Here is a 25,232-nt window from a genome sequence, read left to right on the forward strand (position 1 = left end):
ATAATTTTTCTTATTTTAAGAAAATTATACCCTATTTTTGTACTTTTTTTTCTTGTTTTTGAATGGGGACTTTTTGCAGTGTAAAGTTCATGAATCTTACCGAGAAATTCATTAAGACACGAAACTAAATATTTATCCATCGTTACTTCCGGTGAGGATTACGCACAACCTTCTAGCGAGGACATTTCCATGGTGACAATCAACAGATATTGGAAATAGTCGGTGCCAACTTCCTTGACTGTATCCGCCCACTGTCACTCCTGATATCCGGGATTCTCCGGGCGCAGCTCAGATCACCTGCAGCCAGGGAGCGCACCAGCGGCAGCGCGCTTTTCCTTACTTGCAGAAAAAAATAGAGGAGAAAAATCAGCTTTGTCTAAAAAAAAAAAAAAAAAAAACAAACGAAAAAAACTCCATCCTTAGATTTGCAAGTATTTTTTTTAATTTTTTTATTTTTTAGATTTTTCTGTCTAATCATGCAGGATAAAGGCGCATTTTTCAGCCCCTTTTGCAGACCGCGGTGTCTGGCGGCAGCCGCTCCGGCTGGAAGAGCGAAACTAACTCATCCTGGAAAAGCAATTCTGGCAGGTGAGTTCACGGCGACCTGCCGCACGGGGGGAGGAAGTGGTGGTACAATTTGAAGACCAGAGGCTTTACAGCTTACAGAAAAAAGTTACAGTCGTAGAAAAGGAGAGCACAGATTTTAGATACTTTGATTTAAGCCCGGCTCTGTTGAACAACTGAGTGTTTCAGTGTGAATATCCTGTAATTTAACTTGGTTTACAAAAGCGGAGTAAAAACAAAGCAGAAAATTATATTTCCAAGAGAAGTCACTAATATTTATTACGTGTTGTTCGTGAGGACCTTTTGGGGAATTCAAGACGTCATACAGTTAAAAAAAAAAAAAACTTTAACTTTTACATTTTACACGTTTCAACCACCAAATTTAAGGAATCTAACGGATTTTAAGGAATAAATAATCGTAAAGAAGCGTATATTTTATATTGTTTCTGTTATTTTAACTACAGTTAGATATTTGGAGGCATGTCTAGGAATACATGCTACATGAAACAGCTGAAAAAGCTTAAGTGCAGTCAGATTAGATGGAGGGTGTCTGAATATAGATTTTAAAGTCTTGCAACAGACTTGGGTCTGGACTTTGACTGGACCATTCTAACACCATTTGATCTAAAGCTCTGGCTGCATGTTTAAGGTTGCAGGTAAACCTCCACCCAGGTCTCAAGTCTGTTACCACATGTTTATCCAGGATTAGATTATTGCTCCATTCGTTCACTTTGCTCCGTTTTCCTGGCCCCCTTTGGTGTAAAGTATTCCCACATCATGATTCGGCCACCACTGTGTTTCACCCCAGGGATGATATGCACCACGTTTTGCATGTGAGCCACAACATTTCCATATAATCTGACCACTGCATCTGACAGTTTAACTCGCATATGCCAAACTGAAGGCATGCGGGCCAAATCTGACCCACCAGAAGTTTTCATGTGGCCCTCTCTAGAAATAGCACCCTCAAGATGATAGTTGTGTTTTTTAAATATTATTTGATCAATAAATCAGTTTTGTCTGTACTAGATTATATACACACATTTCATATTCTTTAACAGTTTAAGGGGTTATCTATACTTTCTGCCACATTTAAAGAGCTTTTTTGAACTTGATGTGGACCAAAATGAAAATAAGTTTACACTCCTGGTTCAGGTGAGTGGATGTGGTAATTTCACAACTGTGCCATACTTATGGATGTTCATTCCCTGCTTTGAGCACCCATTAGATGTTCAAATCTAAGGATATTCATATTTAACTTAACTCTGCTTTTATGTTCTCTTCAATTTCCTCCTGCTGTGTTGCTTCGTGATGCTGCTTGTTCACTTATGTTCTCCAACAAACCTCTGAGACCTTCATAGAGCAGCTGGGTTTACACTCAAATTAAATTACCAACAAGTAATAGGGGAGATCTGAAAACAACTGGTTGCACTGGATGTTTCCAGTACAACCAGTAAAAAAGTAAAGGGGATTGAATTCAAATGCATCCATATTTTCAGATTATGTGTAAATATAAATGGGACAACGTCCATCCTTTGCTTTGCAGTGCTTTACATTTTTTATGTGACCACTAAAAGCCTCAAATAAGATCCTGCAGTCTGAACAGAATTTATAAGTACTTGCTAAATTCAAGACGATCAATTTATGACGCAAATCAATTTTTTTGGTTGCCAACTGTTGGTTAGTGTGATGCAAACTTACATAAGCTAGATGAAACGTTTCCAGATATATAAGCTGATTTAAAAAAAAAGAAAAAAAGAAAAGAAAAGAAGTCACAGTTGTTTTCCAGCCTAAATTGAAGACGTTGCTCTTTGAAAGATTTTTAACTAACCACTCAGCTGCTTTCGCCCTGTGTCCGTCTTTCCTGTCCCGGCTCGGTTCGACCTGCAGGGGATTCTGTTCATCCTTCCTCCTGTTCAGGTTTACATAACACCATTAGGGCAGCAGAGTGATGCAGCGATGTACAGGACATGATCGCATCAGACGTAGAATTTTTGTTCCTTAACTTTATGAATCAGCAAAGAAGCCTTTAACATCAATGCCAGGTGTTATTTCTCAGTTTTAATATAAAGTTTCCTGTGTACTGTATTCACCCAAAAAGTCTTTTTCCATTCAGCATGTTGGACTTTTATTCAAATTTTGGCAAAAATGAAGCAGCTCATTAACATATTTTATTGTTTTACAGATGGATTTAGGCCTATTTTTCTGGACAATAAATTTCCCCAGAAATTATTGCAATAAATGACAATATTATTGTTTTTGGATCATTTTCAAATATTATATTGATAATAGCTATATTGTGAAAAATGTCCTTCTCAAAGGCCGATAAATTTAAATTAGTAAAGAAAACTTAACACTTGAATCTGGGATGTTTTAATTATCAAAAATACAGCATGACAACAAAAGTCAAGATAAAATGGAAATAAAAATCACACAACATCCAAAACCATATATAAAATGGATTATAAAGTCTCTGTAAACAAAATTACCCTTCAAAAAATATAAAAAAATCAAAATGCAATTTATCAAGCTCATCTCAATTTATCATGCGACTAATTGCTTATTGCGACACCTTTAGTTAGATTTATTGTTTTAGTCATTTGTTTGCTTTGACAGTTTCAGAATAAATCTTTAAAATTCATAAATCGTAGCTAAAATAGCTACAATATTTATCAAAAAGTCAGTAGAACTGATTTTAAAGACAAAGGTTTAATTGAGTGGTATAAAAAAAAAACTCTAAGCAATTTCAGCTAATCAAATAAATTAATTCCATCAGCTGTTATCATTCAGCGCCACCCAGGTTGTATTTTTTTTAAGTCGTATCTGTAATTAATCAGTTCAGAGCCCAGTGCGCTCCTCCCCTGCTCCTGCTGCCGACCTCCATGTGTGATGATGACGATGATCAGGCTGCAGCAGCTCCAGCTGATGAAGAACCTCTCTGAGGTGCCTCTTCATCAAGGCTTCATGCTGAGGTTGGCAGCGCTTTGCTGATTTCGGCTCTGTGCTCTGCCAAACGTCACTTTCTCGATCTTTCATATTCCTGAATGAATTTCTTCTGATTGAAAACAAAAACAACTCGTCTTGGCTCCAAATGCGACTTATTACACACTCATTATGAGTTTACTTGTCCTCTGAGCCAATAACGTAATAAATAATTATCATCACAACATTGCATGTGCCTAAAACTAAGACAAATATAGAATATTTAGACCAGAAACAAAAGGGCTTGAGCCAATATAAAGTTATTGCAACTAGACGGTCTAAAATATCAAAACTAATTTAGTAAAACATCTTGTCTTCTAGTTTTCACACCATTTGTGTGGCCAGAAATATTTCCAAACAGCCTCCAAGTCTCAGCCTTATTTCAGCCAGCTTACCATCAGTGTGCAGAAATTGGTGGTAATTAGATATTGTTTATTTCTTTTAGTTTTCTGTTTTTCAAACTGTTGCAAACTTGCTAAAGAAAACCTGCTGAACATACAGAAGCATCAGCAGGGTAATAATTTTCTAACAGTGTTTCGGGAGTTTGAACACAGATGTAAAATCCTGATAATCCTGTTGGGTGAGTTTGTCTCCTGCAGGCCGTTGAGCGATGATGATGCAGTTTTCAGTACAAAGCAACATGTAGCCGTTTCCAGTCACATGTAACATTGAATAAACTATGCATTCCTGAGCGATCTATACAGCATTCACATACAGTTTTGAAAAGTAATAAGTTCTGGACAAATACAACAAAAGGAAAGTGACTTTGGAAATATGTTTAAAGATATTTTTCTTTCTTTTTCAGCCTTTAAAATGACAAAAGTCTAATGGCAAAACTGTTTAACAGATTTATATTGAATTCAGATGCTTTATATTTCCACATCACTCACTGATTGGCATGATTTTATTGATTTAATTGATCAATATTCTGGTTAGGATTGAAAAAGGTCATTTCCACGTTGGGGAGCTTTAAGTTCAGGTGGGTCTGGATCTGTGGTCAAAAATGCCAAACAAGTCACTACGCTGCTGCTTTCGGAAACAAACTAAAGTTACCAAAGTTGAAAACTGCTTAAAAAAAAATCAAGATTTAGTCTGAGATAGTCCAGTAGTTGTAGATGTTTTAAGTTTTTATAAGAGCTTCTTCAAAAACCGTAAAAGGGTCAACCACTGAAAACTGGAATCCAGTTTTAGCGTTGCGTTAATAACATGCAGATCATTTGAGGCCAACATTAATATTTAGTCCAGGATGGAAACTGGAGGAGCTCATATGTGTGTTCATGGTTCATATGTGGTGTTTAGTTTATTTTATGAAACTAAACACCATCTTGAGAGAGATTTATTCTTCAAACATGCAGTTTCTCTCGATCATTGGGTGAGCAATGCCTCAAAATAATTTGTTGCCATGGAGACCTGATGACTCCCAACCCACTTTACAGTCCAGCTCAGAGCACAACGTCACCCAGCCTCGTCTGACGGCTCCAGTTGTTTCACACTTTTTATTTATTTGTCTGACTGGGCAAGTTTGGACGAGCAGTTTCCTGATGAACACACAGCTGCTACTTGAATGGCATGTGTTCTTGTCTTTCCTGTTTTTAATCATGACTGAGGAAAATTGGCCTGCATGTCATTTCATAATCATGCTTAGGACAATAGGATTTAGTTTCTAGATTCTCTTAGCTTTCAAAGTTGAGCATTAATTACTAAATTACCGATGGAGGGTTCTGTACATGTTTTGTCTTTCCTCCATATTTTTGTGATTGTCTGATTGTTCTAAAAGATGAGCAAATGTTTGGGCTCTAGTGTTAAAAGCTGCTGTTTGCAGCAGAATGGTCCCTCGATGTCAGGTTTAAGGCTGAATAAGACAAACTTGGCCATGCAGAGTCTTTCAGCCGTCAGACCTGCGCAGCCTGACTGACTGGTTGTGGCCCGGTGCTGATCCCTGTTCCGCTAAGGTCGGGTCGGGCCTGCCTGTCAAGTTTCACAGCAGCAGCTTGTCTTCGTACGGAGCCCGTCTGGTGACATGAGAGAAAGAAAGAAAAAATTCTAGTGACCACGACTTAGTAACTTGTGGGAACTGACTCATTATAACAAGTCGCGGTCTTGAGTTTTTTGTTTCAGTAGGAACGCTGCAGCTGTTTCTTTGTAAAGATACAATTGTTTGGGAGTAAAAGTGTGTCACTGGGTTGAGATATCAACCCCAGGAAAAACGACGGATAGTTTATACGACCAGAACAAAAAAGTATTTTCCCATCCTAGGGAATCTAGTTCCCACCATGCCTGGTGTGTGTATTTGTTGGCAGCATTTCTCTGCAGACAAATCGAGCCACTTGTACGTTCCCTGCAGCTCTAAGAAGACAAAGCAAGTGGAGATAGACGGTCAGACCTTAATGGATTAAAGAAGCCACTCAGTTAATGGTTGGGAGGACGGATGCTCTGCTTTCCAGTGATGGTGGCTGAAGTAGAGGGAAGGGAAAAGATGGTTTTTGTCCAGGAGAAGCCTGAGGGATTCTAGTTGTAGCTTTTCACATGAAAGATTCACCTGCAGAGAGGAAGACTTTTAATTTTAAAACAAATTTCTGGAATATTTGATGCTTTTGTCACACTACCCCCCCACCCCCTCATAGATCTCCCTCTCTTCCTCTCTCTGTCTCGGTAGCCTGAGGCCAGCCGGTCTTGTTTTCAGAGTGGCTGTCTCGTCTCAGGCTCAGAGGGCTCGTCAAACTCTGGCTTATTACCCGTTTCCCCACGTCACAGGCGGCTCAAGCAGAGTCCACTCCCCCTGCGCTGTCCCTGCTGCTTGTTGAGCACCGGCACCGGGAGGCGAGCTAATAAATCACTGAGCCGTCTCCCATCCAACCCCCTTCACCTCCTCCAGCCTGTCAGCTAGATGTTGGTCTGATGCACCTGCAGATATACAGTGCTGGTCACATTTAGTAAGACCCCTGGTTGAGACAAAAGCCTTGGATGAATTTATATTTTACTGCAGTTGCTGAGGTTTTGGATTGAAACATCCAGAAAAATCACCACATAAGCTGAGCAGATTTATTTATTTAATGTAAGGAAATGGTGTTTAAAAATCATCCACTGAGTTTTTCAGTGTCAGGCCCACAGCATGACTTTCTTCCACCATACCGAGCAATAATCAACAGTTTTCCGTACTTTCATCTGGCAATGCTCCGATACCGATATCTGTTTAGTGTCGCCTGATACCAATCCGATAGAGAAAAAGAATCCTGAATTGACTTAAAAACGTTTCTTTTTGTTTTTTTAAACATGAATGTAGTGCAAAATCAATTGATAACAGCAAAGGACACTTAGACACTCCAATAGCTACACAAGTTTGGTCAAACATGTAAAAACAGCTAAACTTTAATAAGTTCACTCAGAGGAATTAGGAGTAGAACAGCCAAAGTAAAATAAATAATAAAGAAACTGAAAGAGACAGAAACAATAGGTCGGCTACCTCAGTCAAACATGTAAAACAAACTACAATAAACCTCATTGTAAAAGGCTCAGAAAGTGCAATTAGGAATTCTAAATATATTGTAAAATAAATAATAAAGCAGGACGTTACTCAAAGCATAGAATTAGCCTGAACAGATCTGCATTTATCCATCGTTTTTTTCAACAAGTAACATAAATCTGCAAAGCTTTAGAAACTCACTTCACCAGGATTAAATTAACGTTGTGAAACTTGATGACTGATGGCAAATATATAAATATTTGTTTCACCCTGAAACCTAAATAACCACAGAAGGGAATTCAATTCCGAGTTATTACCTTCCCCTGTTAAGAAAGTAATACTTTAGATTTGAAAAATGGTTTCCATCAACAATCTTTTAAAGGTGACAAATCCTATTTTCTTTGTCGTCTGCAGCTCACAGTCCTGTGGGGGAAAGCTGTCTCGGTAGAAAAATGCCACATAGATCATTTTCTTGAGTGAAAAAGGAGTGGGTTAGACATAGTTTAGGTAATTTAATCAAATTGATGAGTGTGGTGCTTTAGTGCTCAGACAAACTGGCTCTTTGTCGTAACAGAGATTTGATAGAAGCCTGTACAAATGTTTTTTTTATTTTATTTTATTGGGAGAATGAGACAATTTAACCACAATCAGATGTGTGGTCAGTCTCATGTGTCATGAACACTGAGGTTAAAATAGCAAAGTAAAAGCTTTGTTTTTATCCTTGTTTACAGGAAAATGATCCTATAATGATTTACATGCTTCAGTAAATATTGATGACAAAAATTTCAATCAAGATGAATAATCTTTGTAATCAGACATCACCTTTCATGCAGAAGTGCCAAAAAAGAAATGGTAGATGAGAGCAGACCTGCACAGTTAATTTCATCCAAAAATCCCCTCTGCAGGAAAAAGGTAAATATTCCAATTATTTGTTTTAACACAAATGTCACTTTGTGGAACAACTAAATGTTCAGAAAGCAGTATTTTTAAAATGGTTTGAAAGTAAAGATAAAAATGTAGTTTTTTTTCATCAAGAGTGTTTTGGAGTAATTTGGCAAACCTTTAATCATCAAAATACAAAATATAGTGATCACTACATTCAGCAACAAAATAAGACATTAAAAGTAGTAAAATAATACACAGCGGCTCATAGATGAAACTTTGATGCCAGTTTCTTTTTTTTTTTTTTTTTTGTGGTTTTTACAAACTCGTGACTAGAAAATCTGTGTGCAACCAGAACAGTCTGTGAGTTACCACTGACTGACCAAGGTGCATAAATACCGTTCATGTAAAACAGCGTTTCATCCCTTCCCCGTATAAAGCCCTGCAGCATTATCTCTAGTTGCACAGACGGTCTAAACAACCGGAGCTTTATCTGTCCTCCTCTTGTAAATCAGCCCGTTTCCTCCATGCTGCAGGGCTGTAAGCAGTTTAAGCAGTTTCCATGTAAAATTAATCAACATCCCGCCTGTAATTAGGCGTCAGCAGCTGAATTAGAGAGTGTTGTTCAGGACAGAGAGAGCCTGAAAGGCCAGGCGTCAGATGAATAATTCTTTTCATCTTCGCAGAAGGCAAACAGAGCCGTTCTCGTTCTGCTAACAGGAGACCTGATGTTTGAAGTGCATCATTCCTTTGGCTTCACTCTCAGCTCCTTTGGACTGGAGACGTGGACGTAACAAGTTTCCCTCCGACCTCAGCTGCTGTGTTCCTCCCTCTGGAGATTTTTATGAGATAAAAGATGATCAGGATTAATATTCAATTCTCCTGAAAAACTGACGCTTCGCATATCTGCAAACCTACAAACAGACCAGTTTTTAGTCTTTTCTTTTTCATGTGGGTTTATGGTTTAGGGTTTTCTGCCATGCTGCACAGAAAAATAAATATTGAAGGATTTGGAGCTTGACTTCTGTTCGATGCTCTGTCATTACATCCCGATGAAAAGGGAAAGTTGATAGCGGGACAGATGTGTCCGAGGCTCATTAGTGATGTTCAGCATCAGGGAGGGCAGGATTTCAGGGCCGATCCTCCCTGTCAGCTGCTCACATGTTGGCTCAACTTTGCTTTGCTTCTAACTCTGTTCTGAAAAGAACTGGCTTCTAACTTGTCATATATTTGTTTATGTTTCTGTTGAGATTATTTTTGAATGGTGATTTAAAATGAAATAGCAGAAGTTTGCTAATTTGAACCTCCATTTTTGTACCATCAAGTGGTTCTTCCCTTTAACCAACTGCTTCATGTCTGTTTATCTAACTATCCTATTTGATTTGATCTGATTTGATTTCTTTATTCTCAAACAGGTTTTTAAAAACAATGATAATAAAAAAAAACTCAGTAAGGTACAGAAAACACGCCTAACCAAGAACAAAGTAATTTATTTGCCACTAATTTTTTGTTTGAAAAGGAGTTGCAAGAAGTGAAAACTTTTTTTATTATTCCCCTTATCTCAATGTAATTAAATACACTCAAAAAAATAAAGGGAACACTTTTACATTTAAGTGAACACTGAAGTGTTCCCTTTATTTTTTTGAGCAGTATATATTATTTTCAATAATGAAACCATGTTATAATATTAATGTTTCAATATTGTCTCAATATTTCTGTGAGAGACAACAGGCCCTCCTGGTTTCTATTGGGAGACAAGTACTTTGGATAAATTATGACAAATATCTATAAAAATATAAAACATATTGCAAGTTGATTTAACTTTGGATTATTTTTCAGACTTTAAATTACACCATGTTTAAAATTAATTGTGGTTCTGATCATTGTTTTCTGTCCTCTATTACTGTTATTTGTTATGGATTATTAAATTTCCTATCCTGTGAAACACTTTTAGGCGACAATGGTTGTTTTTATTCTGTGGTGTATAAATTAGTTTCATATCTTGCCTCATTTATTGGAGTTACTTTATCACTTTATCACTTTTTTATCACATTTCCTGATACTAGGCCAGTCCGGTTATTGAACCGGACTGGTTCAATAACTGGACCAGTCCGGTTCAATAACCGGACTGGTTATTGAACCGGTCCGGTTCAATAAAAAAGTTAAAAAAGTTTTTTTTAACTTTTTTAAGTTAAAAAAAGGCACAGATGGATTGTTTTGTACCTGGAAAATGTTGGTATAAACAAAACTAAAGCTGCTTTCGTATGATTTTTCTTTTTTCTGTTTTTAACTTTGTTTTTTTTTAATGACTGCAGAAGGCACGATTCATTCTCCACTGATAAATTCTCACCACTAACAGTTTTTATTGCTTTAAAAAACAACAAGAGAATTAATGGATCTGATTTTAAAATTAGACGCTCTGTGCTCATTAAAACATTTTATATAGTTTTTCACGTGCGTTTGGCAGCGTGTGTCCGTAGCATGAGCCCAGGCCCAGATGTGAAAGGTAAGGCTGTTGATTAAGTTGTTAATTTTGTCTGTCTGGTCAGAGAGTGACAGCATTACCTCCATACAGCCCAGCAGCTCCAACAGTGTGTCAGATTGATGTAAAATCCACTCAGTCTGTGGATATTTCAGCTTTAAAAGTGTCTGTTAAAGCAGATTTGTCTGAGATGCTGTAATATTTTCCACCCCCTCTGGATTTCTCTACATTGGAGTTGCAATTTCTTTCTTCTGTAATAGCAAGTGTCAAAGGTTTGTGTTGATGTATTGATTTCAAGGCATTGTGTTGGGAAACCTGAGGAAGAGGAGAGGTGAGGGAAGATGCTGCTGAAGGAAAGAAAATGGAGAATTTATTAGGAGTGGGAAGCGAGTCTGCAGATAAAGATTAATGGCCATTTTTTCTTGTGTAACCCACGTTTGGCAGATACACTGGACTCATTTAGGCTGTCACCTGTAAACGTGTGTGTGTGGATATGTGTGTGTGTGTGAATCTGTGCTGAATGGCGGCTGCAAAATGAACAGGAAGACGGACAAGCTGCATTACAGATGCTGCACATCTGATGAGGATTGATCATGTGTTTGCGTGTGTTGCCGCCTCGGAGTTGGTCCACTCATTTTTTCTGTCGCTGCCACACTTTTCGGCCAGAGAAGATAACAAACGGGAAATATGGAGAGTATTTGCTGTGTAGGAGGAAATGTTTGGGACGAGGAGACGCCACCAAAAACGATCTGTCAGAGTAATCAGGGTTTTCTGCGTCAGTAGTAGAGATACACGAGTCAAAAGGTCTGAGATGGGGAGCAGAAGGTCATGAACCAACAACAACTCGGTTGTTGTTTCCACTTTTAGAGGTAAATTTTAAAAAAATTAAAGGTTAGTAAGATATGCTTTGATACATAAATGTGAAAAATCTTGTAATTCATTCATTTTCTGCTCCATTCAAAGCTGAGACGGATTAAAAGTGATTTGTAAGCTTGAGAAACTATTCTGTTGTAATCTTGTAGTGATTTTAGATTCTCATTCACAACACACAGTAGTCTGAGCTCTGATTGGTCCTAAATTTACTCCGACTCATTATTCTATCAATCATGCAGCCTGACACATCTGTCCAGAATTTAAATAAAGCAATAAAAGACTGAGAGACACAGGTTGAGTGCTTAGCTTGGAGTTGAATTTAAACTCATATTTTAATGCAGTCATGACGTAGCAAACTCCGGACTGGTCAGGTTTACATATTAGTTGATTAAAAGATAACATTTTGATTATTTAAAACAGCTTTAAAACATCTAACGGTACAGTTGTTGTGCATGATGTTCAAGGAGACAATAAGTGTGTGTTTCTCTCACAGTGTGCATTTTTGTTCCTGTCATTGACTTAATGGAGGGTCTTGGCCTGGGTAATGGAAACCCTCCCCACTGGCTGAGTGGATAATTTAATTAATACCAACCTTGTCTCTCCGTCCCTCCTTCCTTTGTGACTCATCTCTGCTGTGGCTGGTTTCTGACTGGATCTCGCTGCTGCTACACACATTTATTTTATCTCCTATTTTTCCCAGCCAGCTTTATGGTCCTCATATGACTTTTCTTCTTATTCTTTTGGTCCAGTTGAGCCACCGCAGGAAGATGATTTATCCTCGGCGACCTCATTACTCTTTCTCCCTCTGCAGCGGAGCCTTTAATGTTTATGGACTAAAAGCTATTTGTGGCATCACTGTAATGATCCACGACGTAATTCATAGGGGGAGCTGAGTAATGCTTGGTTAAGGTAGCATCCAACATGCGAGGAAAAAGATCCAGACAGAAAAGTATTCATTCACAATTACACATCAGCTTGTGTTGGTCAATCAATCCTGCTGCAATACTTTCAACTGGTTGTCAGGGAGCACATGTGAAAAAGTTAAATGGATGATATTTTCTTTTTAAAGCCACAATCACAAATTTTTGCTAGCCGATAAATTGGCCCAGTAATTATTGTGATAAATGAAAATGATGTTTTCTTTCAGACCATTTTAAGTAATATATTGTCACCTTCACAAAATAATGGCTAAAGTTATCTTTTTAAGATGATTTATATAAAAAACAATTTTTTTTGTAAAAAGTGACTAATGGCATAATAGTGCAAGTTTACCCTCTTAAAGACCATCCATCCATCCATTTTCTTGCACCCTTGTCCCTTGGTGGGGTCGGGAGGGTTGCTGGTGCCTGTCTCCAGCTGACGTTTCGGGCGAGGGGCAGGATACACCCTGGACAGGTCGCCAGTCTGTCGTAGGGCAACACAGAGACACACAGGACACACAACCATGCACACACACACTCACACCTAGGGGCAATTTGGAGAGGCCAATTAACCTGACAGTCATGTCTTTGGACTGTGGGGGGAAACCGGGGTACCCGGAGGGAGCCCGCGCACGCACAGGGGGGGCGTGCAGGCTCCATGCGGGGGGACCCCAGGCTGGGGGTCGAACCCAGGGCCTTCTTGCTGCAAGGCAACAGCTCTACTAACTGCGCCACTGTGCAGCCCCCTCTTAAAGACCAATAAACTTTATTTTAACAGGTTATACTGAAACCGGAAGATATTTTAAATAAACAAAATCAAACATAACAACAAAGAACAATAAATAAAATTTAAATAAAAACCACTTACAACTAAAACCATGAATACAATGGATTATGATGCCCCTGTAGACAAAACTGGCTTTCAAAAAAAATTTATCATTAGAATGGAAATTACTGAAGTCATTTTATTGTACAAGTAATTGTTTAATTGCTTATTATGACGAGCTTAAGCAGGAAACAGCAACACTTTTATTTTCAGTTTTAGGCTAATTGTCTGTATTTGTGCTCAGTGCAGCTTTTACTCTGTCTCTCTTTATTCCCAGGTGGAATCGCCGGTGGCATAGAGATCTGCATCACTTTCCCCACAGAGTACGTGAAAACGCAGCTACAGCTGGACGAGAAGGCCAACCCACCGAAATACAGAGGAATAGGTATCCAGCCCGTCTTACTTCCTTTCTCTGGCGCTTATTATCTAATTACCCGTCATCTTCAGGTGCATCATCGTTTCTGGGGAGCCGTCACTGGGCTTGTTTATGTGGCTACGAAGAGCCCAGTGCTCACACGCACGCAAACACAGCCAGGATCTGCTGATGTCTGCTGGGACTCTGAGGATTGGAGACGACGCTAATTAGCGCTCCAGACAGCTGTTGCTTTTCTTGCTTGTTGGTTTTGTGAAACCACACTGATTTCTGGATTGGTGTTGAAGGGAAAACTTTTGGTTTCATTGGATAAAAATGATTTGTGCTAACGCTGACTTTCATGTGGTTGTTTTTAATTGACAATTTTAAAGAAACCTAATCAGTGAAAACAGCTGAGAACAATAATTATCCAGTAGAAAGGTTGCTACCTGGCAACAAGCAATAATCTGACCATAAAAATGGCTCCTTGGATGCCAGGAGGCAAAATTAAAATACAGGTCATAAAAATGTGCTCCCTCAGTTTTGGAAATCAGATTTGCAGCAGAACTGATGTCTATGGGCAAATTGATCTGTATTCTAAACTTGGAGCTGAGAGACCAGAAGAGAAACATGTTAACAAAATTGATGAGATTTTGGAGACACAAAAGCGCGGCTCTTCAATGTGTGCTGTAGAGTCAATAAAATTACATCAGAAATGTCTTTTTAGACATTTTTTGTCTTTGTTCATTGTCATTATAGCAGCACTGACAATGTAGATTTGATTTTATCTTTACGTTACTTTGCTTCAAACTTGTAGACTCACTAAAATCTCCAAATGTACTCAGCATGGATCCATAAATCAGTCCAACTTAACTGATCCCAAATATCTTATCTCATTCATTCTCAAATGAGTGATGCCTTCCCATGGATTTTATAAAACTAAATCGGATGTAAGCAGCTGTACTAGCTTCCTGCAGTAGCTTTCTGTGCTACAGCTCAAGCTGGTTCCTATGAATAAGAACGATAAGTAGGAAGCTGCTTTAATTTCTTAATTTACTGAATGTCTGTTTCTTTCCAGGTGATTGTGTGAAGCAGACGGTGCAGAGTCACGGTGTTAAAGGACTTTACAGAGGACTCAGCTCATTGCTGTATGGATCCATACCCAAATCTGCAGTCAGGTGAGTGAAACAATGAACAATAACAAATATATTGAGAAGGCTAATGCTTAATTAACTTTAAAAGAGTTTGCCTTACAAACTAGAGAATGCCTGTTGTTTTAAAGTCATTTTTCATACAATTCTTAGGTCAGTAAAATCAGAAAAGACTCTATTTGGTGTGTAAATCTGGTTTCTCTGTATAGTTTTTTATACATTGAATAAAATATCCTTTTCTTTTGCTAATTGGACACAAAAGAACAAAACCTTGAACCTTCTAACTCTATGGACTTGTTTCAACATGTAATCTCTATGTATCTTCACGTGTTTATCATTATCTTTATCTGTTTTAAAATTTGCATTTATAATACCATAATTATATATAAAACCCTAAGTTTAAATTCACAAGGTGAACATATGCTGATTAAAACAAAACCAGTTAAGCTGTGATTGTTTTCCAGCTGAAACTTCTCACTCACGCAGTCCAATTATTCCAGCCCATTACCCACAAGGCTTTGCACAAATGCCACACTAGCACTCAGTATACAGTAATTATGTTATTTTTTTCCCACCACTGACATTTATCTACAGACAAATGTGCACGCTGTACCTCTTGTGCAAGCAGTGACGTACACACACACACACACACACACACGCACACGCACACGCACACACACACACACACACACACACACACACACACACGCACACACGCACACACGCACACACGCACACACACACACACACACACACACACACACGCACACGCACACGCACACACACACACACACACACACATACGTCACAAACCAAAGCCTGCTGCTATTGTTGTTGCTTTTTTGTTTCATTTTTTCATTCGGTTTCTCTCATTCTTTCACTGTTAGTGTGTGTGCGCGAAGGTGCGTATGTGTGCGTGTGTGTGTGCTGGAGGGTAGCGCGAGTCTGTATGATAAAGAGACAGGCCCAGTCAGGCGAAGCAAAGATGCCATTCAAACTCAGACAGGGTCTCAATGGGGCTCTAGAGATGGAAACTCTGGTGTGTTTGTGTATTTGTGTGTTTGTGTGTATTAGGAGGGAGGGGGTGTGTGTGTTTGGGTGTGTGTATATTCACATGTGTCTGTCAGCTTTCAGCATCATTTCCAGAGGGAGCTTGCTGTGTTTTTGTCAACTTGAAGGAAATTTTTCTCTCAGAAAACAAATCAAGTTGGATGTTCATTGTTTTTCTGTCCATCGTCCATCCAGTTTCAGTTTCACCCTCGATTCCAAGCAGATACAGGAGAGGGGCCACATAATGTAAAAAAAGTTAACTAATTTTAATAATAATAAAAAAAATCTTAGCAGCAACTGAGCTGTTTTTATTTTTATATAGTAAACTATTCCATTTATTGCATTTTAATAAATTAGATGTAGGTTAAGACTTGCGCAAGAAAGTAGGAAATGTAAGTGTAGCATGACAAAAACAAACAAAACTAAGCTCTTATTAGTTTTGATTTATTTACTAATGTGATGACAAAAATAATCAGATCAAAGAGGAAATAAACAGTAAAAACTTTTTGATATACATTTTTTAAATTGTAATAATGTAATATGAAGGATATATATAAATATGAAATACTAACAGTATTCAGATTACATTGTTCTATATAGTTATGTGATTTAAGTACATAGAAATAAAACTGGTACAGCACAAAATGTGCAGATTTATTCAACCAAATGTCCGTCTAAATGTGTCCTCCAACATTTTTTCAAGGAGTATTTTAGTCGACAGACAACCTGACTAATTTCATAGAGTGCATGCAGCAACTTTGAAAAAGTACTGTGCATCTTTTCTGTTGGCTCATTAGTTGATGATTCAGATGATCATTATGTATTTAATTTGTGCTGCTGCAGTTTGAAATACAACACAGAGTCCAAAACATGACATTCGTCTTCACTGTTCTGGAAGTACTCCCTTACTTCAGACCAATTTAGACCTAAAGCCAAATGAACATAAGTGAAACTTAAAGAGTAAAACACACTGTAAAACATTTAAAGGTGGTTTAACTTGGAAATGAAAGTCCTCATGCTGCCTTGAAAATGTCAACAAGAAATTTGTTTTAGTTTTAACTCAGAAATTAAAGTTTCTGAAGTTGATTTAACAACAGTGAAATTGTCTAAACATTGTTTTTTAAGTTCATTAATCTTGAATTGTGAGTTTTATCTTAATGCTGCAATTTAAACCAAGTAGCTATTTAACAATATGCAAGAGAAAACTGCCCTCACCTCATTAAAGAGCAAACATTTATCTATTATTTTACTCACAATATCAAGTAAAAATAACTACTTATTTTACTTTAGAATAATTTCAATTCTTGTTTCAAATTGCATGAACAAAATTTCAGATTTGCTCATGAATTTTATGAAACATCAAAATGAATTCAGCTCAAAGATATTTAATTTGAACAAGACATAAACATGAACATTTGCCTTAATAACACAAGAGTCAAATCAATGTCAGGATACAAAAACATGCAGCTAAGCATTCTGGGAAATGCTTAGCTGCATTTCCCAGCTAAAGACTCCTGTCTTTTTCATCTTTCAGTTTTTTTAAGTGCTAACCTAAAACCTCTGGTTTATTCAGCTCTTGGAGGTTTGACAAAGTTAATAAAAAGCTTAGGTTAAATATCTAAACTCACTACACTTGTTTCACTTGAAGAGTAGAAGATGGTCGACACAACTGAAGGTGGCTCAAATGTTTTACAGTGCAGGCAAAGCCTTTGATTAATGGACAGCATTGGCAGTTTTCCTTTAACCACAACTAGATCTGACTTTCTATTTTTATCTTATTCTCTTATCCTCCTCTGTTTCGCTCCCTTTGCCTCCCCAGCTCTCCTCCTCCATCCCATTAGCTGATTAGCTCTGTATCATCATGGAAGATTGCCAGGGAGGTTCAAGATGGACGTCCAATCGAGCCACTCGCTTTTCCCTCCTATTAACCCCCCGTTCGTATCGATACTCTTCTTTCATTCGTGGCTCATTCCCTCCACTGCAATGTTTTCATCCTTCACCTGCTCTTCTTACACAAGCACTGACCTTGTAGGAAGACCCTTTAATGAAGATTGGACAGCTCTGTCTCTGCTGTGGGCTGACTCATCTCTGACTGTGGGTGTCGGCCAAAAGATGTGTCACATTTTAACCATAAAGTGTAGTCCACATGTTAAACGGCTGAGCAGAGTAAATTGGCAGAAGAGCAGGCCTGACACCGACATATTTCTCCCTGGCAGCCTTTAATGAACAACGTTTGATTCACGGAGGTAGTTAATAAGGGTTCTGCCACCCTGTGGAGTCACAGCAAGCTTTTAGTGGACATGTGGTCAATTTATTTCAATGCTAAGAAGCTGTTTATATTTATTCGTCAGTGTGCATAAAGAGAGAAATTCTGACGGCAGAAAACCTGCCTCTCAAAGCCGTCTGAATCCGTGACGAACAGATGTGGAGCCATAATGAGCGGAGAAACCTACTGCAGCAGAAAGGCAGATGGAGAATAAAATTGGGCTTACATGAGCCCAGCAAAGAGAAATTCATTTTGCTGGAGCAAAGACGATGGCAGGTGAACGATCCAAGCAGACAGAGGAAAACATCGCATTTATTAAGGCCCGGCCTGCCACTCCCCTTTCAGGAAGCCTACCAGGCAGCGTCCTGCTGTCACCACAATTCAATTTCCATCTATAAATAACCTTTCTCGTAACGGACTCGCTGGCACGACGTTCACTGATTGCATGGATGCAGGAACCGCACCTATCTGTTTGGAATGGCCTCAGTGGCAGCTGCTGCTGGTCGCTCGGTGTTTGCAGAACTGCTGTGGTTTATTGGGGCGTCTTTAATGAAGACACAGCAACCAGCACAATAAAGCAAAACCCTTCAACGCGTTTTGCCCTTTCAGCATATTGTCATCTCTAGAAATATGAGTTGGAATCAAGTGTTGGGCCAGTTTAGCTCCTGGTGTGCAGTGATGCCCAAGGTGTCCCACCGGTCAGCATGGGAGACAAACAGGCGTAACCATGGCGACATCTGCGGGAATACTGGAAGAAAGCCAGTATTGAAAGTGGTCATAAAAGTACAATAGGAAAAGTTTAATTAAATCGATGGGCCAGAGGCCAAAGAGCAGACGCAGTTCTGAGGCCACTGCATGTTTTACACATAAATATGGAGAATCTCTTGGTGAAGCACGCAGACAGTTTACGTCTAGCTAGATGAAAAATCTGTTGGTGTTTTTTGTTTTCTTTTGTTTTATTCAACTATTGAAAAGTCAGACTGACCACCAGCTTTTAATTTGAAAACCTTCAGGTCTCCTGTAAGCTACAGTACATGAAGCAGGACTAAAGTCAACACATACCTAGTCTGACAAAAATGATAAGATCGACTTATTTTTGTTTCTATTTTTGGAATATTTATATGCATCTGTTACATTATTATTTAAAACTAGACAGCCAAATCAGATTTCTGATGTATTGCTAGCCTTAGACCTAAATTTATGCTGAGCACTGTGTCCAAAAAGCATGATGCATCCTTCAGCACGTAAGAGCAGCAGAGATTAACCTGAAATGATGTAACCAGATGATATTGTGCAGTGCTGAACCACATGACCACATACGACACCCAGACCATCTTCATCTTGATAATTTCTCTTTGCTCATCCTGATTTACGTGCAACAGTGAAGATTTAAAATGTTTCATCTCATCTCTTTCTCTCAGATTCCCACAGCTTGGAAACATACACAATATAATACAATATAAGATAAAAAGAGTCATTCAGTGTAGTTGTTTTCCTTGTAAATATCTATATTTTAACATAACTCATCTTAAAATAATCTGTATGAATCTACCGTCGTCATGCACAGCCTCTTTCTGGAATCAAAGGAAAAGGAGGACTTCATTTTGCCGGTGAACTTCTAATTTAACATTTTATGCTGTTTCTCTGTCAGGTTCGGCATGTTTGAGTTCCTCAGTAACCAGGCGAAGGATGAGAACGGCCGACTGGACAGCACCCGCGGCCTGCTCTGCGGGCTCGGTGCGGGCGTCATGGAGGCCGTGCTGGTGGTCTGTCCCATGGAAACCGTTAAGGTATTAATTAGAAAGTGGTTTATGGTTTATTGACTGGGCTGATTTGTTTGCTGAAGACGTCTAATAATTGGTTACATGAACAGTAGGTTTACTGTGTGAGTTTTTACTCAATTAATCTGTTGGGAGGCAACTAAAGAATATCAAAAGTATTGAATTCTCCCCAGCTCAAATTTTACTGAAACGTTTTTATAGTGTCCTCGTCTGTGAAATAGACAAAACATTCATTCAAGCGTGTGTTTTCTCTGTAAAGTAATATTTTCTGTCCTGTGTGTCCCCTTTGTTATCTCCCAAGGTTAAATTCATTCATGACCAGACGTCGGCCAAACCCCAGTACAAGGGCTTCTTCCACGGAGTGAGAGAGATCGTCAGGTCACAAGGTAAAGAAAGTGTTGAATATTTGTGACCTCTGCTGGACACTCGGCGTATAGCAGCTTAATAATCACTGTTGATGTTACCTGTGTTGTTGACTTTGATTAACTGAGGACAGCGGAGCGATGTTGACCTCTGCCTTTCTGTCTGAACAGGACTAAGAGGGACATATCAGGGTTTGACCGCGACGGTCCTCAAACAAGGCTCCAACCAGGCTATTCGCTTCTTTGTAATGACGTCTTTAAAGAACTGGTACAAAGGTTAGTGTGCGCAAACACTGTTTGTGTTTGTTTAATTTCATTTGTAAAGCTAACATCTGCAGGAGGAATTCAGATTCTTGCAAAAATATTAACGGCCTTAAATGTCTTCATTGTGTTTTATTTAATGTGAAATCAACACAAAAAGTGCATTATTTTGAAGTGGAGAGACAATTATAAATAGTTTTCAGAGGTTTAAAATACAGTCCATGTGCACATATTTGTAGTCGGCCACCTTCACTCTAATTTGTGAGCAAATTAGAGTGAGCAAACAGCATCATGAAGACCAAGGAATGCAGCAGATAGGCCAACTATAAGGCTGTGGAAACATCTAGAGCAGGTTTAGGTTATAAAATAATATCCACAGGTGAGCCAAGAAAATCTCTAAATCCTTCAGGATGCTGGCCTTTGAGGACTGACTGAACTCCACCAGTTTAGATCAATTCATATTTAATGCTAGAAATTCAAACCTGAATAAAGTTGAATAGTTTGAGAATAAGTGTTCACAGATGGTCTTCATTAAACCTGACAGAGTTTGAACATCTAAGATTTGTTTCTAGAGGTGCAATTATAGCAAAAACATTTTTTGCTATAATTACAGCGAATATTGCAAAGTATTTATTTGATGGCAGAACACAAATGCACACCACACTTTTAAGATTGTTGATTTGAAAGGATAAAATTATACATAAATACATTGACATTTGTGGTTTTAATGTAACAAAAAATAGGAAACTTCATTCGGTATGGATACATTAAATTCTTCAAATGTGTTAATGTTAATTTAAAGCTTAAGTACTACATAAACATCACAGCTCAGAATCTTATACCAGTATATTGTCTGGATATTAGACAAGTGTTCACTGAATGATATCTCACTTTTTCTGCCACTAGGTGATGACCAAAACAAAACTATTAATCCCATCATTACTGGAGTGTTCGGGGCAACAGCCGGGGCAGCCAGTGTATTTGGAAACACGCCCTTAGACGTCATCAAGACAAGGATGCAGGTACATAGTGGCTGCAACACACTGGGGAGAGGATCTCTGCTTTTTGCTTCTGGTGCAGTTTAAATTTGGAAAACTGTTACAAATCGTACTTATTAGATGTAATCCTGCTGTCGTCTTTGAAGGGTCTGGAAGCTCATAAATATAAAAGCACGCTGGACTGCGCTTTGAAGATCCTCAAACATGAAGGCCTGGCAGCGTGAGTAATCGGTCATCTGTTGGTTTTATAACGATTATTATGTTTACTTTTAGCTTTTGGCACTCAAACTCACTAAACCATGGCAAACCATTACATGTGGATTTATCATAAGTTTACATCAAAACCCAAATTTATCTGACTATCCAGTGGGTTGAGTTCTTAGATTTTAGTCATTCAAAGGCACATTTCAACTTGCAGCTCTGATGACACAATCATCCCAAGGTTTGCACAGTCTACAGATAAATCTAATAAATGTACATGTCACAAAGAAACTGTGCGAAACAAAATAATTTAAAAACAAAGCAACACCACTCTAATAATTCTGTCGTTTAGAGCTGATTATTAGCTCTTAATCCAACTCTGACCTGTCATAATGTGACTCCTCTGCTAGGTCTCATGCCACTTTAAAGCACCTCTGGCTTATTTACCTGAGGAAAATAACAATCTTCCAAATCATTTGTCTTCTTGCAGCATATTCTTTCACTGATTTTATTTTATTTTTGAAGAAAATATACATTTATTCAGTAGTAAAAAAAGAGTTGAAAATGTGTTATTACCCATCAGTGCAGCTCCTGTTACAGGCAAGTTAAAGTTTAATACAATAGGAGCTGCAGCCTGTAATAATGGAAGGAAGACCCAGAGCTTTCATTTCACCACAGTCACTGTGGAATATTATTTAGTATGGAAAAAGATATCGAAGGCTTATTATAAAAGAAATGTGTTCGTATCTTCATGATAAACAGCGACAAAAATAAGAAGATCCTAAGTCTGAAAATAATTCACTTTATTCTGCTCACTTGTCTTAAACATTATCAAATCTAGTTCACAATTTTAATCACTAGTTAACACTTGGTTAGCCAGTAATAGGTCAACGTCAAATGTAATTATTGTGAAACGGCTCCTCTTTTAACCTGATTGGACAAATATTCTGAGCTTTCATTTTATATTCTTTCTACCATCACAAAGACGCCGTCAACACAAAGGGCTCCTTTGTGCAAAGGGCCCCTGTTCATGTGCCCAGGTTGACCTTACGGTGAACCTGGCTGGGTTCTGGTTAGCAGTTTTGGTTTTTTACCTCATTTGGTTTATAAGTTCTGCTTCTACAGCAGCATAAGAACAACTACTGGCTTTAATTTAAAATTACCTACACAGCAAAAACCCAAAATATTACCAAGTATGTTTTGTCCATTTTTTGTTGCGAATATCTTAGTTCACTTTAAACAAATTTAGAAGAAACTGTTCAGTAAAATCTAAGAGCTTGTTTTAGATCAACAATTATTTAATATTAATAGAAAAGTACTAGTTCCACTGGCAGATTATTTCACTTATTGCATGGAAAAAAATTCTTGTCATAAGTGGAAAAAAATCTATCAGTGGAACTAGGAATTTTTAAAATAAACATGACTTCAAACAAGCTTCTCTTGCTGAAACGTTACCTTTAAGTTAGTTTTATTATATTTCAAGTTACATTAACCTCTGATGTAAAGTGAAATGTGTGTTTTCAGGATATTCTAGATTAGCACCAACAAAACTAAAAATTAAGATAAATGTGAATGAATAAAAAGTGTAATTTTGCTTCTTTCTGCCTTTTTATGCCCTTAGCTTTTACAAAGGGACCATTCCCCGGCTCGGCCGTGTGTGTCTGGATGTAGCCATTGTTTTCATCATCTATGAGGAGGTTGTGAAGGCCCTGAACACTGTCTGGAAGACGGACTGAGCCGCTGGTTGTGCAGGAATGCTGGCACAGATCTAGGTTTTCCAGATCTCCTCTGTATCATTAAACCAGCTGTGAACAGATTGGGGTGAATAGCTGAACGTAGATCTGTGTTATGTGCAGACCTCTAAGTCATTTACAGAAAATCAGAGGCTCCGAAGTAAAGAAAAGCCAGAATGGATGCTTACATCTGAACAGCTGGAGGTGAAGCAGAGCTCTTATACTTCACACCGAGACTCCTTCCTCACAAAGTAAAGAAAAATGGTCTTTTATAGTTTAGAAAGATTACAAAATTAGTTAAATCACTGTGAAAAAGCCGTGTTTTTGGCATTAAGATTTATTTTTAACATCTTTGTTAATGCATTTGCTTCATTTTCATCATAATGAAATTACAATCTGTCCATCTAAATCTATTTTAATGATGTTTATGACAATAATTCAGTTATTTACACTTATTTTACACTTAGAGTATGCCAATTATTTTTATACAGTGTAACATAAAATATGTTTTTAAAAGTATCTCTCCATAATATAATGTATATTAAATCTGTGCCAAAAATCAAATGGTTTATTCACAGTAAAAAAAATATGACTCAAATAATTTCAGATAAAATATCAAAGTTGATCTTTTTATTTGAATATTAAAACATATTTATAAAGAGCTGAATGTTGAATTTAATCAAGACCATTTGCTGTTAAAGGTGCCACATGTATTAAATATGTCATGCATTTCTGTTATTAAATGCTGTTAAGATGTTTATGAGATTATTTTACCTGTTGGGTTTCACTGTGAATTACCTGAATCATCCCAATCCAGTCATTTTCTAAAATAATTGTAATACCTGCAGTAGTTACAGCTCCCTAAACCATCCGAATTATGGCAACCCAGGAAAAAATGTGAAGAAAATCATCAAATGACTTATCTTTTGTCTCACAATATGTGAATAAATAATCTCATATCACTTTTTTTAAATAATGCAACCCTTCATTAAATTGAAACTGAAGTGTTTATTTGATTTATGTTTTACTTTTAAAATCTGATTAATAAAACGTTCTAGTTTGGAATTATTATTTATATTTCCCTGGGGTGTAAATGTAGTGACAGAGACCCATTTTTCTTAGTTACTCTTGAAAATTGGAAAAACAATAGAACATTCCACTAGATTAACCAGTAAGATTAAGAATCAAGCAATAATTATTACTTTTTAGATTATTTATTAATATATTTAAAAAAAAACTGTGACAGAGAGTGCTGGGTGAACACCTTTCTGTTTCTGAGGCTTTTTGTCAACATTTTTACTGAGGGTGACAATAATAGTTATTTCCTTACAGTTTCAAACAGATATTAACTCTGTTTCTTTTAATTAAACATTTATTTAACCAGATTAAAGCCCATTTAGATCAAGACCTCTTTCAAGTCATAAAAGACAAGACAAGCAAACAAAAATAACAAAAATAAAAATTAGAAACGTATAAAATGCAAACAGTTGGACAATTAAATATAAAATAAGCTCCATACATCAGTGCCATAAGATAACCATCTTCCTTGGAAACGTCCACTTGCAGTCTCACCTCTTTACTTTTCTTAGACGTTTGTAAAACTAAGCAGAAGAATCACAAGAGATTGTTTTGTTTGCTTTGAGGAAAAGTTTGATTCATTTAAACCCTGAGCAGTTCACTTTTAATGCATTCAGGTTCTTCTCACTCATGTGCCTTTATGCTGCTGTGTTTGATGGTGAAAGCTTTGTCTGAGGTATCCATCGGTGTTTACATGTTTAACTTGGTCTTAAAGCTGAGGTGTATGTGGTTTGCTTTACTTGTGATGTGCAAACAGTCCTAACTGGTGTAACTGTAATGATCGTAGTAAAATTGAAGCCTAATTTCATTATTTATGAAAGTAAATCTTTATTTTCCTGCTTTTCCTGACAAAGCGGTTGTATTCTGCGTGGCCAAATGTTTAAAACAAAACGTGATTCTGAGACTATATCAGTGTGTACCAGAAGTGTCTAGGTGTGTTTAGGCTGTGAGGGTGACTAAAATGATGTTTGTGCAATAAATGCCCACTTTTTTGTCAGTACTTAATGT

At 37.7% G+C, this 25,232-nt stretch overlaps 1 protein-coding gene across 1 annotated transcript; it reads left to right on the forward strand.

The window, feature by feature from the left end:
* The first annotated feature begins 90 nt into the window (after nt 1-90).
* si:dkey-178e17.1 (tricarboxylate transport protein B, mitochondrial) lies at nt 91-25,224 on the forward strand. Its single transcript, XM_008418128.3, has 9 exons — nt 91-588; nt 13,270-13,377; nt 14,423-14,522; nt 19,463-19,601; nt 19,894-19,978; nt 20,126-20,230; nt 21,122-21,237; nt 21,360-21,433; nt 23,036-25,224. Exons 1-9 carry the CDS (start codon nt 477-479, stop codon nt 23,148-23,150), a joined length of 954 nt encoding a protein of 317 aa, XP_008416350.1. The 5' UTR covers nt 91-476; the 3' UTR covers nt 23,151-25,224.
* Nucleotides 25,225-25,232: the final 8 nt, after the last annotated feature.

This window comes from Poecilia reticulata, chromosome 9, assembly GCF_904066995.2.
Source record: "Poecilia reticulata chromosome 9, P_reticulata-male-v2, whole genome shotgun sequence".
Taxonomy (NCBI): Eukaryota; Metazoa; Chordata; class Actinopteri; order Cyprinodontiformes; family Poeciliidae; genus Poecilia; species Poecilia reticulata.

Excerpts from the sequence above, each read along its gene's own strand:
- si:dkey-178e17.1 (XM_008418128.3), top strand. The coding sequence starts at position 477 with ATGCAGGATAAAGGCGCATTTTTCAGCCCCTTTTGCAGACCGCGGTGT. Across the intron at positions 19,602-19,893 it reads GTCCCATGGAAACCGTTAAG|GTTAAATTCATTCATGACCA; the intron begins GTATTAATTAGA and ends TTATCTCCCAAG. Across the intron at positions 19,979-20,125 it reads AGAGATCGTCAGGTCACAAG|GACTAAGAGGGACATATCAG; the intron begins GTAAAGAAAGTG and ends CTGTCTGAACAG.